Source organism: Indicator indicator, chromosome 15 (assembly GCF_027791375.1).
Source record: "Indicator indicator isolate 239-I01 chromosome 15, UM_Iind_1.1, whole genome shotgun sequence".
Lineage (NCBI taxonomy): Eukaryota > Metazoa > Chordata > Aves > Piciformes > Indicatoridae > Indicator > Indicator indicator.
The window spans coordinates 23,359,493-23,375,088 of NC_072024.1; the positions used below are offsets into that span (position 1 = coordinate 23,359,493).

At 49.2% G+C, this 15,596-nt stretch overlaps 1 protein-coding gene across 1 annotated transcript in view; it reads left to right on the forward strand.

The window, feature by feature from the left end:
- HDAC11 (histone deacetylase 11) overlaps positions 1 to 15,596 on the forward strand; it is a 35,131-nt gene extending 19,535 nt beyond the window's left edge. The window contains exons 5-9 of the mRNA XM_054387486.1: positions 1,764 to 1,840; positions 5,257 to 5,319; positions 7,351 to 7,447; positions 11,932 to 12,110; positions 15,354 to 15,596. Coding sequence (XP_054243461.1) covers positions 1,764 to 1,840; positions 5,257 to 5,319; positions 7,351 to 7,447; positions 11,932 to 12,110; positions 15,354 to 15,596 — 659 coding nt within the window. The remainder of the gene's footprint in view (positions 1 to 1,763; positions 1,841 to 5,256; positions 5,320 to 7,350; positions 7,448 to 11,931; positions 12,111 to 15,353) is intronic.

Consider the following 15,596-nt stretch of genomic DNA (forward strand, 5'->3'; position numbering starts at 1 on the left):
GGTAGGAAAGAGAAAAGGGATCCAGCTAGAGACAGGTATCATAGGTAGGAAAGAGAAAAGGGATCCAGCTAGAGACAGGTATCATAGGTAGGAAAGAGAAAAGGGATCCAGCTAGAGACAGGTATCATAGGTAGGAAAGAGAAAAGGGATCCAGCTAGAGACAGGTATCATAGGTAGGAAAGAGAAAAGGGATCCAGCTAGAGACAGGTATCATAGCTAAGGAAAAGTGTTTTGGCTGAAGTAGTGCAAAAAAAAAATGTTTGGGGTAAGTGCAAATATCTCAAGCAAACCTTTGTTTTCATTACATTCTGAAGTAATTTTCATGCATTTCATGGGGTTTTATCCTCAGCTGATTTTATTCCACCAGCTGAAGGGCCTGGTTCCCAGGCTGCAGAGCTGAGCTGTAACATTTGGTGTCTATTTTTGGCTGTGCAGTTTTTTTTCCCTGGGAAAGGCCTGAATGAGTGAATTCTGACGAATATGGTGAATATAAATCTGCTCTCCTGCTGCTAGCAAAGAGCAGTGCACAACCAGCCAGCTCCTCAAGCAGTGTTTTGTGGCCTGCAAGACTCAGCTGCTTGTGTTCATCTGGGGGTTTTCTGTCCTTTCTAACATGCAGCATCTACGAAGCGAATGTCCACGGTTCAAAATTCAGTAGGCATCCAAACCAACCCCCAAATCTCATCATATTGACTGATATCTAAAGGGAGCCTGGCAGCTTTCTTCCTTAGATACTTGTAATGGGTTCCTCAGAAAAAACTCTGCTTTCTGATACATAGAATAGAGGTTTGGAAGTAGTTTTTACCTGTGAGAAATGGTTGTGTTTGAAAGAAGAGTTCTTAAAACTTCCTCTGGTCTGAGTGCTTGCAGAAGACAGGGGCATGTGCAAATAATGCTGAGACCATACTGTTTAGTTTGGGGTTTGTGATGGGGTTAAAATTCCCCCCAACATGAAATTTACCAGACCAGTGCAGTAGGAAAGCAACTGGAGCTGTATTTACAAGCAAAACTACAATCTACATGGAATGCAATGAATAGGTACAAAATATACAATATTTACAGGGAGTTACAATTGATAAACAGCACAAGAACTCCCCTGGCCAAAAACCAGGGGAGCTAATAGCTTCCCACTCCCTGCTCCTCTCCCTACTCCCCTGGACACAAAGGGCCAAGAGAAAAGAGCAGAGCTGTTTCGTTAGGCTTAGCCAAGACAATGCAGCAGAAGCCAGCACAGCACAAAGTTAGTCTCTCCCAGAGCAAAGAAGCCAAAAAAGAGAAAGATTGTTTTGCACGACTAGTTTAAGTCCCTTAATCACCCAATAGTGATTTATTTACATTCTACTACTTTCTGTTCAAGAACTGTAGAAAATTTTTAAAGGCATAGCCTAGAACTACCACAGGGTTGTTCAGCCTAGGGAACAACTTCCCACCTGCCCCTTCTGCCTGTTCATTCTGCTCTCCAGCACGTGGGGGAGAGCAGAGCTTGCAGAGCTTTGTCATGGAGGCACCATGTGCCTTGGGGTGGCTGCTAGATGAGAGAAACCATTCCCTTGAATCCAACCATCCTTTGCCTGATGGCCTGGTTGGCCACACAGAAGTGGAGAAACCCTAGGAGATGTTTTGTGTGGCTAGGGGAGGGTTTACCAGCTCTAGCCATGGTATTTGCTAAAGAGATGCCTGACATCCTAGTGATCTCTGTCTGTAAAGACCATCTATGGTCCTTAATGTCAAGCTTTTCACCTCTTCAACACTTTTCTGTTCAGGGGGTGGTTTCCATCACTGTTCAAGTGACAAAGGTGGAGGATTTTGTGCATATGCTGATATCACCCTGGCTATAAAGGTAAGTAGTGCTCTTAAACCAGAATGTTCTATTATTTGTACAAATGGAAAAAAAAAATCCACTTACACTCAGAATTTACATCTTAATGGGAGAAAAAAAATCCCTTCCTATCTCTTGATGGAAAGGTATAGGAAAACGGTGTGGCACTTGGTATTGCACAACAGAGCACATGTGCAGTGTTGTTAACTGGAAGGAAAGAGCTGCAGGAGTCACTACAACTGCAGAAGGATAGAATCCTTGGAAAAAAACCAGCTGCATCTAGTTCTGGTGTCCCCAGCACAAGAAGGACCTGGAGCTGCTGGAGAGGATCCAGAGTAAGCCACAAAGATGAGGGCTGAAGAATCTCTGCTGTGGGGACAGGCTGAGAGAGTTGGGGTTGTTCAGCCTGGAGAAGAGAAGGTTCCAGGGAGACCTTAGAGCAGCCTTCCAGTACCTGAAGGGGCTCCAGGAGAGCTGGGGAGGGGCTTTTGACAAGGGCTGGAAGTGACAGGACAAGAGGCAATGGATTGAACTGGAAGAGGGGAGACTGAGACTGGAGATGAGGAAGAAATTCTTTCCAGTGAGGGTGGGGAGACACTGGAACAGGTTGCCCAGGGAGGTTGTGGATGTCCCCTCCCTGGAGGGGTTCAAGGCCAGGCTGGATGAGGCCCTGAGCCATCTGGGCTGGTGGGAGGTGTCCCTGCCCATGGCAGGGGCTTAGAACTGGATGAGCTTTGAGGTCCCTTCCAACCCAACCCATTCCATGATTCTATGAACTAACCACTCCAAATCAAATCAGAGTGACTTTTAATCTCCTCAGGGATGATTATCCCAGCATTCAACTGAACCTGAAAATCCCCCAGTAGTCTCAGTTGTTACAGTCAAGAAGAATGCAGAAAGAGAAATCCTCTCTCTAAAGCAGGCTGCTCTGCACAGTGCTCAGAGGGGTTCACATTCATGAATAAAAATGTGACTGTCTCCAAAATAATCCCTGGATGTGAATGAATCCAGGTGGCATTTAGCTGCTGAAAGGCTGGAGCAGCAGCCTCCTGCAATTAGCTGATTTTTCTCAGCTGTAGTGTGGTAGGTTTGTGTGCCAGCACGGGTATGAACCAGCAGTAAGAATCAACAAGCTGTACTGATTGCAGCACATGACAGGCCACAGCACCCTCCTTTGTGTACAACAGCAATCCACACTGCTCTGTTTTCCCTTGCATTAACATATAGATTGAGGAATCAGAGTGGCTGACAGCTTGGACAAATTCTTCAAGATGGTAACTTGCCAAGTTAAGACTCAAAGAATTTAAAAAAATACTTTCTTCTTGGCAGATGTGGAGTAAGGTCTGCAGTCTGTTACTAAAAGAGGCTTTAATGCAGACAGTCCCTACAGCAGCTCTCCCTAAATGGTGGATTTTATGCTCATACACTTGGATGCCACCACAGTGACTGTTTTCCCTTCCTGCATCGTGATGAGCCTCACTTGTGCTGCCCTTTGTGTCTGATGAAGTCAGCCCCTCAATGTGTTGGGACCTGTGCAGCTCTTGCTCCACCCTCTCCCAACCCACAGTTGTTGCTGTTCCTTTAGAACCGTAGAACTGCTTCAGCTGGAAGAGACCTTCAAGCTCCTCCAGCCTAACCATTCTCTAACTCCACCAAGGCTGGGGCTAAACCATGGCCCTCAGCACCTCAGCTCTGCCTCTTTGAAACACCTCCAGGGATGGGGATTCAACCACCTCCCTGGGCAGCCTGTGCCAGTGTCTGAGAACCCTTTCAAGTTTCCTCCAATGTCCAACCTAAAACCTCCCCTGGTGCAGCTTGAGGCCATTTCCTCTTGTCCTTTCACTTGTTACTAGGGAGAAGTAACCCCCACCCAGCTCCAACCTCCTTTCAGGGAGCTGTACAGAGCAATGAGGTCTCCTCTCAGCCTCCTCTTCTCCAGACTAAACACCCCCAGCTCCCTCAGCTGCTCCTCCCCAGCCCTGTTCTCCAGACCCTTCCCCAGCATCGTTGACCTTCTCTGGACATGCTCCAGCTCCTCAATGTCCTTCCTGGAGTGAGGGCCCCAAACCTGCACCCAGTACTCAAGGTGTGGCCTCAGCAGTGCTGAGTACAGGGGGACCATGCTGTTGCTGGTTCCACTGCACCCTCTTGACATCAGCAGCACCACAGTCAGCTTCACCATCCAGTGGGGGAGGCAGAACCTGCAGCTGTGCCTGTGCAGAGCCAGCAGCAGGGTTTGTTACCCTGGGCTTTCTCATGTGTGGGGGGGAACAACACCAGGTATCAGTACAGACTAGGAGTCATCCTGCTGGAAAGCAGCTCCATGGAGAAAGAACTTGGAGTGCTGGTGGACAGCAGGTTCAACCCACCACAGCATGGGACAGCAATGTGCCCTTGTGGCCAAGAGAGCAAATGGGATCCTGGGGTGCAAGCAAGAAAGGTGCCCAGCAAGTCTAGGGAAGTTCTTCTCCCCCTCTACTCTGCCCTGCTGAGACCACACCTGCAATCCTGTGTCCAGTTTGGGGCTCCCCAGTTGAAGAGAGACAGAGACCTGCTGGAGAGAGTCCAAGGGAGAGCCAGGAGGATGCTTAGGGAACTTGAGCATCTCCCCTGTGAAGAGAGACTGAGAGCCCTGGGGCTGTTTAGTCTGGAGAAGAGAAGGCTGAGAGGGGATCTGATCAATGTCTATCAATAGCTGAGGGGTGGGGGTCAGGATGAGGGGGCCAGGTTCTTGTCAGTGGTGTTCTTGTCAGTGATAGGACAAGGAACAACAGGTACAAGCAAGAACACAGAAGGTTCTACCTCAACAGGAGGAGAAACTTCTTTGGTGTGAGGGTGCTGGAGCCGTAGAGCAGGCTGCCCAGAGAGGTTGTGGAGTCTCCTTCTCTGGAGACTTTCAAACCCCACCTGGATGTGTTCCTAGGTGCTCCTGCTCTGGCGTGGGGGTTGGACTGGATGATCTCTAGAGGTCCCTTCCAACTCCTACCATTCCTTGTGCTTCCTTGTTCTCCAGTGCCATTGTGCTTGTGCCTCATTTAGGGAATCTGCTTCACCAGTCAGTGTGTGATGCCCTAGGGATACACATCCTAAATCCTGTGCTGTTGTCTGGTGCTTGGTGGGAGGAAGAGAGGAGCAGAAATCTTCCTGCTCTCCAGCAGCTTTCTCTACTGGTAGGCAGCTACCTGCACAGAGGACTGTGAAATGCACATTTCATGCATTTCATCTGGTGGGAATGTATTGATTCTTCTGCTGTATAGCCACCAGAGTTCTCATTCCATGTGCAACAGCCAGAGCTGTTATAATTACATCTATTGGAATCCTTTAGCTGTTTATTTGGTGACTGATCTGCCCCCAAATCACAGCTGAAACTTACTGTGCAAGCTTCAATCTGCCACCTAACTTCAGAACTTTCTCCATTTTTTCTTTCCTACATCCAGTTCTTGTTTGAAAGAGTCGAAGGGGTGTCCAGAGCCACAATCATTGATCTGGATGCTCACCAGGTGAGTGGCTGACCTGTGTCCCTGCTGCAGCTGCTTTGCTTGAAGCACAAGCCTGTGAGAAACACTTCTGCTGTCTCTAGCAGCTAAAAGCTCTCAGCTCCCAGCACACAAAGGGAACCTGATGGAAACTCTGCACAACTTCATTCCTTGCTGGTCCGAGGGCTGTTTGAAGGCAGTTTGATGACATTAAGCTGAGCTGCAGCCCCATCAAGTGGTGAGAGGGAAAAGGCTGAGCTGCAGACAGGGTGTCCAGGACAGCTCAGTCCCGAGAGGAACCAACCAGCCCTGAACATGGAGCTGCAGCTGCTTCAGAGGTGTGCTCATGGCAGCAGCCTTGGCAGGGATGGATTTGACCCTCGGTGGCTAAAGCCTGGCTGCAGGCTGCTGAGGTGAAGGATCCATCACTCCCCAGCTGGTGCAGAGATTTGCTGTGGGTGCTGAGAGCAGAGCTCAGCTCTGGCAGCATTTCCAGAGTAAATCCTGAGAGGAGCAAATGGCCAGCCTGAAGCATTGAGATCATTTATGAGGTGTAAACAACCCTTCTGTGGGCAGCTCCATGGCAGAGAGGAAGCCTCAAGGCTGCACCTTTGCCATCTTCTGTCATTTCTTGTCTGCAAGCTAAGGCATCCTGGAATCAGCAAGATACAAAGAGAGAGACTGAGTATTAGGGAGGTGGTTTGTGGTCATGATTCCCTTCAGCCATCTCTGCCAGGCTGTGGGGGGTTTTCTTTACTCTTTTTGGGTGCTTCTTGTTTTGTTTTTTCAAAACCTGTTGGGATCTGTGTTGATGCTCAGGTGTCATGCTGGTAGTCCCAGTCTGCTTACCAAAGCAGCCCTTTTTCTCCTCTCTGGGCAGGGGGAGGTGTGTGAAGCAGTAGCTCAGCAGCTCCTTTTTAAGTGTGCAGATGCTCTCCTGTAAGTGTCCCAGCCCTTGGTGCTTGAGGAGGTTCACCCTTCCTAAGAAAATGACTTACCCAGAGGCTGTCTTGCTCCCAGATTCCTGTCCATGAACAGTCTGTGGACCAAAGGTGCTGAAGAAGTCAGTAGGTGCTGCCATTCTTTAACAGAAAGAAACAGAATTCAACTTGCCATTGCCTTTTCCAGGCACACTGACCAGCTTCAGCCCAGGGACTCTTTCTTTTGCTTGTTTTGGTTTGTTGTTTGTTTCCAGGAGGGGAGGTTGTAGCAGAAGCTCAGCTCTCCAGGGCCATGAATTGTGTCACTGAACCACAGAAGATGTCTCTGTGGAAGTATCTGTTTCTATAGCCTCAGTGAAATTCTGTTAGGGGTAGGGGCTGGGGGTCCTGTGTGATTCTCTGTTTGCAACAAAATTAACTTAGGGGTTGTTGTGAAGATGATTTTTATAGCAGTGTAGTGGGGAATCTAAATGAGAGCCAAAAAGAATGCTATTTAAATTCAGAAATGAAGGAGGGGAAAATACTCAGAACTGGGGTTTTCTCTTGAGTGTCCACCTTTATACCCCCCCAAACAACCTTTCTGAAGGGAATTCCTGGTGTTAAACAATCTGTCCAACTCCTGGGTCTTTAGGGTGTGTGGTTTTTTCCAGGGATTACTTTTCTCTCCAAGGCTTGAATGACCAGGAGAGCTGTAGTCTGCTTGCTTTATTTGTGGCTCCCTGGCTAAGAACACAAGTGTCCCCACAGCAGCTGAAAGGGACTTCTGGGGTTTTTTTTGCACAAATGGAAGGTGAGAGGTCTGTTTGGTAGTCACAGCTGCCTTTGTGGTGCTGCTGAAGACAAACAGCTTCTAATTTGTGTGGGTTTCTTATCTGTGCCCTGAGACCTCTGGCAGTGCACAGAACATAAGGATGATGCCTTGATAACACCTGCAGCTTTCACCCAGATCCTGTCAAAGCCCCCAGCACTCTACACCTCAGAATAACCTTGGAGGCTATCAACAAGAGAATGGCTCAGGAGTTGTACACCTTAGATGTGTGTAGCCTTCCTGCCTTGAGGAGGCTGAGGTTAGTGAAGTGTGTGGCAGGAGCAGCTCACTCTGCCTGTCCTGCAGGGCAACGGCCACGAGAGGGACTTCATGGACGACCATCGGGTCTACATCCTGGATGCCTACAACAGATACATCTACCCAGGGGATGGCTTTGCTAAACGTGAGTGTTCCAAAATGCACAGGGCCTGCTGTGCTGTTAAATGACTCCTTCACTCCAGAATCTTCCTGACAACAATGTTAACTACATTAGCTTTTTGTACTTCATGTTGAACTGCAGGTTTGCAGTGGTCCCTGTGATCTCTTGCAGCAGTGTTAATGCTCCACTGTTTTCCTTCCCTTTGGGAAGGAATTTCACAGAGTTCCAGGGTAGTGGGGGTTGGAAGGGACCTCTGGGGATCATCCAGTCCAACCCCCTGCTAAAGCAGGGCATCCACAGCAGCTTGTCCAGGATCACAATGCCCAGGGGGGGTTGGAATCTCTCCAGAGAAGGAGACTCCACAACCTCTCTGGGCAGCCTGCTCCAGGCCTCCTGCACCCTCACATCAAAGAAGTTTCTCCTCCTGTTCAGATGGAACATCCTGGGTTCCAGTTTTTGTCCATTGCCCCTTGTCCTATCCCTGGGCACCACTGACAAGAGTCTGGCCCCAGCCTCTTGCCCCCCACCCCTTAGCTCTTGCTGAGTGTTGATCAGATCCCCTCTGGGGCTGCTCTTCTCCAGGCTCAACAGCCCCAGGGCTGTCAGCACATCTGCAATGCCAGCTGTGGGGATTACCTGGACTTTGTTAGCAGGCCATTGAAAAGTTCATGGCATACTTGGAACAGCAAATTAATCCTTTTGATTTGAAGGTCACCATTAGTGCTTCACCTTTCCCTTACACTGGGATTATAAAATCATTGGCTAAGGCATGGCTCCTTCTGTGTATAAGGGTTCATGTTGGGTGCTGTTTGTCCAGCAGAACTTGTTTTTAAAGCATCTAGAAACCAAAATGCATCAAATATGAATCAAATTGGGAAGCAGAAGGATTTCATACAAATGTTAAGAGCTGATACTGATCAAATCCTTTTTGTTGCTGTTGGATTATCCCTGCTAAGATGTGCCTGTTCTGTCTGGTGACCTGTCACAGCTAAAACTGGAATGCAGAAGCCCCAGGTTTCTTTGATCTCTGTTTCTGTTGCACTGCCCTTTCTGAGAGGCTTCATTTGTGAACTGAATCCGAGTTCACTGGGGCAGACATTCTTCGGCTGTCTGAGCTCCTTCAGAAGGATGGTGTTGTTCTGAAAAGCCTGCCTCATGTGGACTCCTGACAAGAATTAGGTGCAGGGCTTTGTAGTTCCAGTTTTTAAGCAGTAAAGGTGTTGAAAATTGTGGTATGGGTCCTACATCTACCACATAGGTAGTGTAAATCATAGGCTATTCAACTCGGTCTCTAAGACAGGAGGTATTCAACTCCAGCTCCAAAGATGAGGTATTCACCTAAAAATGATCATTCAAAGCACGTCGTAGCTCTAAGCAGACAAATTTCAAGCAAAGGAAGATTTCTTTTTCCCCTAAGGCCCTTTATTCACCTCTCAAATGGCAACATTTTGAGCAGATGGATCGAGACCACAAGAGAGAAGCCCTCATTAGCAGACCTGAAGTGCTGGCCTCACCCTTCCTCTGCCAAGATGGCAGCACCTGCTTTGCTTTTCTGCTGATGGGGCAGGAGGTGCAGAAGGCTGCAGCCAAAGGCTTGTGAAGATGTGGTTCCTTAGAGTCTGCACAAGGGTGGCTGAATGGGAGTGCAGTGGCTAAACCCTTGAAAGCCACTCCTGCTAGGTGACCTGACGAAGGTGAGGTCAGGGGGTGTCTTTCAGAAGAGAGCTAGAGGCTTGAACCTGAGAGGTTGAATCCTTAGGCAAGCTCTAACTGATCCCTGTCCCCCTGGACTTCCTGCTCATTGTCTTCATGTTCTGTTGCAGGAGTCTCTTCTGGACTTTCTTGCCACAGGCACTTACTAGACAACAACCAAAAGCCAGCTAGCAATGGCAGCTGCTCAGCCATAAGCACAGTGAGTTCCAGGGGGAAGCCCTTTGGAATTGCACAGAATGTTAGGAAGGAGAGGAGAAGGTGGATGGGGAAAAGGACTCCTTTGCTGAAGGGTGAGCAGAAAAAGCTGGCAGCTGAAGCTCAAAGTTCAGGCCTTAGAAGAGCATTGCTGTTGGTTTGAGAATCATTTTGCAGTTCTCCATGCTGTAGGAGTTCATCACTTATCAGCAAGGGGTGGGCCAAAGGTTGTCAGGTGCAAAAGCTGTGCTCATTCAGACCTACAGACCCATCACCCATCAGCAGGCCCTGATCTGGGTAATAACTGCTCACTGTAGTTCCATGTTTTGTGATGGAGATGAAGACAGAAGACCTGCAGAGGCATGGAATCTAATTCATGATTGTCTCAACTTGTGAGTGGCTTCATCAGAACTGTTCTGGTCCCCACCCTCACCTGCTTACCTCTCTCCTCCCTGAAGAGGTTCCAAGGGCTGCTCAGAAGAGCACAGCTGCAGGCTGGCAGAACATTTGTGCCACAATAAGAAAATACCGTGAGGAGCCACAAAGCTCTGAAAGTAATGCTGCTGCAGTGAAGGGAAAGAAAGCAAAAGAATGCTTCAGTGATGTTGGGTGAGGCTGGAAAGCAGAAGGAAGCCCTGCCCAGCAGTCCCAACAATCAAAAAGTGTCATTCTGTGTGAATGCTTTCATGAACACTTGTGCTGAATCCACACTTAGGGCATGAGACTCCAAGTCCTTGACTTCAAGGCCTGGCATTAGTGCTGAGGAAGGAGTCATGCCCTGGAACACCTCTGACAGGTCTGATTGATTCAGCTGTAGTGGTACCCAGAGCTGGGCTGCAGAACCTTGGCTTGCTCTCCTCTGCCTTCTCCGCCCTCCTCTTCTACCTCTGGTGCTTTATTAGCATGTTGGCAATAATTTGATTTAAATGGAGACTGGCTATTTGCTCTTCTGGTGGGATTTCAGGGTAGGAAGGTGAAATTGCAAAGGCTTGAGTCTTGTTACACATCCATAAAGCAGCTCACATAAACTGATGGCTTCACAGAATCACAGAATGTTAGGGCCTGGAAGGGACCTCCAAAGCTCATCCAGTCCAACCCCCTGCCAGAGCAGATCACACAGAGCAGATCACACAGGAACACAGCCAGGTGGGCTTTGAATATCTCCAGAGAGGGAGACTCCACAACCCCCCTGGGCAGCCTGCTCCAGGGCTCTGTCACCCTCCCAGGGAAAAACTCTTCCTCCTGTTCCCATGGCACTTCCTCTGCCTCAGCTTCCACCACTGCCCCTTGTGCTGGCATTGGGCATCACCCAGCAGAGCCTGGCTCCAGCCTCTGGGCACTCATCCTGCACATCTTTATCCCCAGCAATGAGGTCACCTCTCAGGCTCCTCCTCTCCAAGCTCCAGAGCCCTCAGCTCCCTCAGGCTCTCCTCCTAAGGAAAATCTTCCACTGCCTGCAGCAGCTTTGTGGCTCTGTGCTGGACTCTCTCTAGTACCTCCCTGACCCCTTGAATTGAGGGGCCCAGCACTGGACACAATATTCCAGATTCAGCCTCAGCAGGGCAGAGCAGAGGGACCTTGCTGTTACCTATGGAATGCTGGGATCAAAATGAAACCTTTGCAGAATTGCTCAGTGATACTCAGTTTGGGTTTTCTCCCCAACTGCTTCCTTTGCCACACTAACTTTCCCCTATGTTGCACTTAGGTTACTTTGAGCTTAGAATCTCTCTCTTTATGATTTCTTTGCTGATTAACAAATGGCCATGCAGATAAAAGCTGCTTTTCAGTAGCATTTTCCACTCATGTCTCACAGATTATTTTTTTCTCCCCCCTCTGCATCTAATTTTTTTCTCTCCTGCAGCTGGGGCAGGGCAATCCCAGGCACTGATACAGGCTGGGCAGGGACTGCTTGAGAGCAGCCCTGAAGAAAAGGCCTTGGGGGTGCTGGGGGAGGAGAAGCTCAACAGCAGCCAGCAGTGAGCACTTGCAGCCCGGAGAGCCAAGCAGAGCCTGGGCTGCAGCAAGAGAAGTGTGGCCAGCAGGGCCAGGGAGGGGATTCTCCCCCTCTGCTCCACTCTGCTCAGACCACACCTGGAGCTCTGTGTCCAGTTCTGGAGCCTTTTCAGGGTTTCAGGTAGTGATAAGACTGGGGGGAATGGAGCAGAACTAGAGAAGGGGAGATTTAGATTAGATGTTAGGAAGAAGTTGTTCCCCATGAGGGTGGTGAGAGACTGGCACAGGTTGCCCAGGGAGGTGGTGGAAGCCTCATCCCTGGAGGTTTTTGCAGCCAGGCTGGATGTGGCTGTGAGCAACCTGCTGTAGTGTGAGGTGTCCCTGCCCATGGCAGGGGGGTTGGAACTGGATGAGCCTTGAGGTCCCTTCCAACCCTGACAATTGTGTGAATTCTTTCAAGGTCACTGTGGTTACATTTGCTAGGAAAACAAGCAGGTGAATAAGCCAAGGGTCTGAGGCAATGCAGTGCAGGTACCAAGTCTCCACAAATGTTGACATTTCTTTCCCTCTGGCTTGCCTAAACAGCATGTTTGCTTTGAGAGCAAGTCTTTGCTTAGTGAGTGACTTCACAACACTTCTCTTTCTAGGTGCCATCAAACGCAAGGTGGAGCTGGAGTGGGGTACAGAGGACACAGAATACCTTCAGAAGGTGCACACTCACGTGGAAGGAGCCCTAAATGAATTAAAGCCTGACATCATTGTGTATAATGCTGGGACTGATGTTCTGGATGGAGATGCCCTGGGAGGACTTGCTGTTTCCCCTCAGGTTTGTGTGATGCTCAGATGCCTCCACACTCCTCACTCTAGGTACTGTTACCTTGCAGTGATTTTTATTGCTCAGGTGCCTGCTCCAGCCTCATTCATCTTCTGCTAAACTACACAGCTCTTGAACACCTGAGGCAGATATTTCCACACTGGATGTGTGTTCTTAGCAAGTGAACAGATCTGTTCCCTTTCCTCATTCTTTTCTGCACCCTTCTCCAGTTCACTTTGCCTTCTCTCCCTAGTCTGGTACCAGACTTCAGTGTTGATTTATTCTGGGTAGCTTCACAGAAGGCTTTCCCACCCAGATATTACAAGTCTGGTTTTCTCAAACAAATTTACAGATCTCATCTTTCTTCATTTTTTTTTTTTTAATGATTCCTTCTCTGACAGCTCCTGGGTTCTGCCTCTCTCCTGTTTTCACATTTGATTCTCTTTCAGTGTCTACCAGACTAGCACAGGAAACTGCTTTCTTGGTTTGTGAGCTCCTGGATTCCCTCTGACAGAGCCATCAGTGCATCTCTTTAGTTTCCATCCTGATTTGCTGTCCTTCAGTCCTGCTGCACAGGGCTCTGGTTCCTTGCTGCCTTTCCTTGTCTCCCTGATGTATTTGCTCATTCTGACCCTCTGGCACTGAGCAGCCTTTTCACTGCTGCCTGCCTTGCAAAGTCCTCGATGGACTAAAGGTGGAATGACTTGGGAGCCACTCCAGTCCTCAGGTTGTGTCCATGGCACAAGTATCTGTGGAGAAAGGAAGAGCTGAGGGTATTGAGCTTGTTTGGGGTTTGACCTTGGAGAGGATATCATAGAATCATAGACTGGTTTGGGTTGGAAGGGACCTTAGATATTATCCAGTTCCAACCCCTTCTGCAAAGGGCAGGGACACCTCCTACTAGACCAGGGTGCTCAAGGCCCTATCCAAGCTGGCTTGGAATACTGCCAGGCTTGGAGCCTCCACAACTTCTCTGGGCAACCTGTTCCAATGCCTCATCACCTTTCTCATGGGGAAGAATTTCCTCCTACTGTCTGGTCTAAATCCAGCTTCTCCAGTCTGAAGCCATCACCCCCCACTCTGTCCCTACATACCTATGTAAAACATCCCTCTCCAGCTCTGATGTAGCCCCCTTCAAATCCTGGAAGGCAGCTCTAAGGTCTCCCCAGAGCCTTCTCTTCTGCAGGCTGAAGAACCCCAACTCTCTCAGCCTGTCTCCATGTAAAGACACAGAGTATGACCTGAGGTGGAAGACTTCCTTTGGTGGAGCAGAGCTTCTTGGGAGGCAGTGGGCACCAGGAGAAATGGAAGCTGGGGACAGAGAACGTTTGGAGATTTGCCTTCTCACACTTTTTTCTGCCATTTGAGAAGGAGTAGCCTTAATTGCCAAGAAAAAGGAGCTGCTGTTAACTTGTTGGGTTCTGTGAAGGTGAGGAGAGAAAATTGGAGCTGGAGAAGGAAAGCAGAAAGGATTCAGTGGAGCTGAAGGGCAGAGGGCCAGTTCTGTGTGCAGCCAGAGGCTTCTGGTGCAGCAGAGGTTTCTGTAGCTCAAGCCTTTGCTCTCTGAGTGAGGGCAGGGATTCTTGTCTCTGATCTTGTTGCCCTGGCAGGGAGGGGCACCTTTCCCTGGGCTCCTGAAGATGCCAGGACTGAAGGCATTGAGCCTGGCTCCTGAGTCCAGCCTGCAGCCCTGCCCTTTAGATGCCATTCATGTTCTAACTTCTTGCTGGAGTGTTCACTCTGCTCCCAGGCATGTCCCCTCAGAGTGCCATGGGTGGTAGCTCTTCAGCCAGAAAGCTCAAGGTTCCTCTTCTCCTTGCTTGCAAGTGGGAGCTGTGTCAGGCTCCATTCCCACCTGCTCTCTTTTCTTTCTTGGTAGCACCCAACTGCTGGAATCAGCTCCTGGGGCTTCCCCTCAGCTCTTCCAGGCTCAGCCACTGGAGATGCTGGAGCAGGGATCAGGCAGTTGGGCTGCTGGGAATAGGGACTGTGCCCAGTGCCTGTGTGGTTGGATGCCTGCTGCATCCAGCCCTGCTCCTCAGGGGCTGCACAGCTCCTTCTGGAGTTCTGATCCTTCCTTAAGGATCTGTTCCTAAGAGAATTCTTCCATTCCCTTTGCCTGGGCTGTCAGTTGTTGTTCCTTACTCCCCTTGTGCTTTGCCAAAGAGAAGCTGTTGGATGGTTTTACAAACTGTCTGCTCAGCTGCCTGTGAACTGAATCCTTCCCCAGGATGCTTTGTTGGTGATGAACTCTTTGCCAGTGGCTCTCATTGCCTGATGCACTGCCAGGCTGAGCAGTCTGAGCAGTGTAATTGGCTTGCTGTGACCCTTCTGCTGCTGCTTCCTTCACTCTTTGTGTCTGGCTGCATTTTAGTTCCTTTCTGCAACTCCTGCAGCTCTTTGGAGCTGTCCATTGCAAGCTGCTGTCTGTTGTGTTGCGTAGTCTTGTTTCTGAGGAGTGGAATGGGTTAATTATGCCTCCTAGTTGTGGCTCTCTCTATTGCTGATTGCTCTCTTTTCCCCCACATGGACTTGTTGGAAACCCAGGAGACTCAGAGCCTGCTGGTGTGTGGGTTCAGTGACAGTGCAGTGCCTCTAGGGAGCAATCTTTGGTATGTTTCTGTTGCACCCTCTGGTAGTAAGAAGTTATTTCACATTTATTTTCCTTTGTCTGCATTCCCCATTGCTTCCATGTCCCCCCTTCAGCCACAGGTTCTCCTGGCATTAGTTTCTCTTTACTAAGCTGGAAGGTTCTCATTCAGCAAGTGATCATGAAGGGGTAAAGTCTGATTTGAATTTCTGGTTCTCCTGCAGGGCTTGATGAAATTACTGAAGGTCTGCCAGAGGGTGCTGTGCAAGCTGAGCACAAACTAAAGCACTTTGAATTTCATTCCATCTTTCCCAGTCCCAATTCCTCAGGGTGGGTATTTCTAAACCAGTTAGTTTAGACCTTATGGCCTCAGAGCAGGAATTTTTCTACCAGGAATTTCAAGTGAGAACTTCAATCTGTTGGGTCCTCTGAAACCAAGTCAAAAATTTTTGATTTGCTGCTTTTCCTGTTTGTTTTTCAATGATGGTGCATCCCAAGCTGCTTGTGGGACTTTCATGTTCTCCCCAGTGTACCATGCAGGGCTTAGCTGCTCATGAGGCATCCCACACAATAAACCCATTACCATCAGCAAAAACTGAACCAACCTCTTTGTCTCACTGGGCCTGGGCAGGTTTTCTTGGTAACTGATCTCAACTTGCCCCTAGGGCATTGTGAAGAGAGATGAAGTCGTGTTCAGGGCTGCCAGGAGCCGCAGAATCCCCATCCTGATGGTGACATCTGGAGGCTACCAGAAGAGGACAGCACGGATCATTGCCGATTCCATCCTCAACCTGCACAGCCTGGGGCTGATTGACAAGGAGCTAGCAACCAGTGGGGCTGGAAGCCCCAGGGTAGAGCAGATGATTAGAGATTCTGCTAAAGACTTATGCAACTTGTCACTGCAGTGA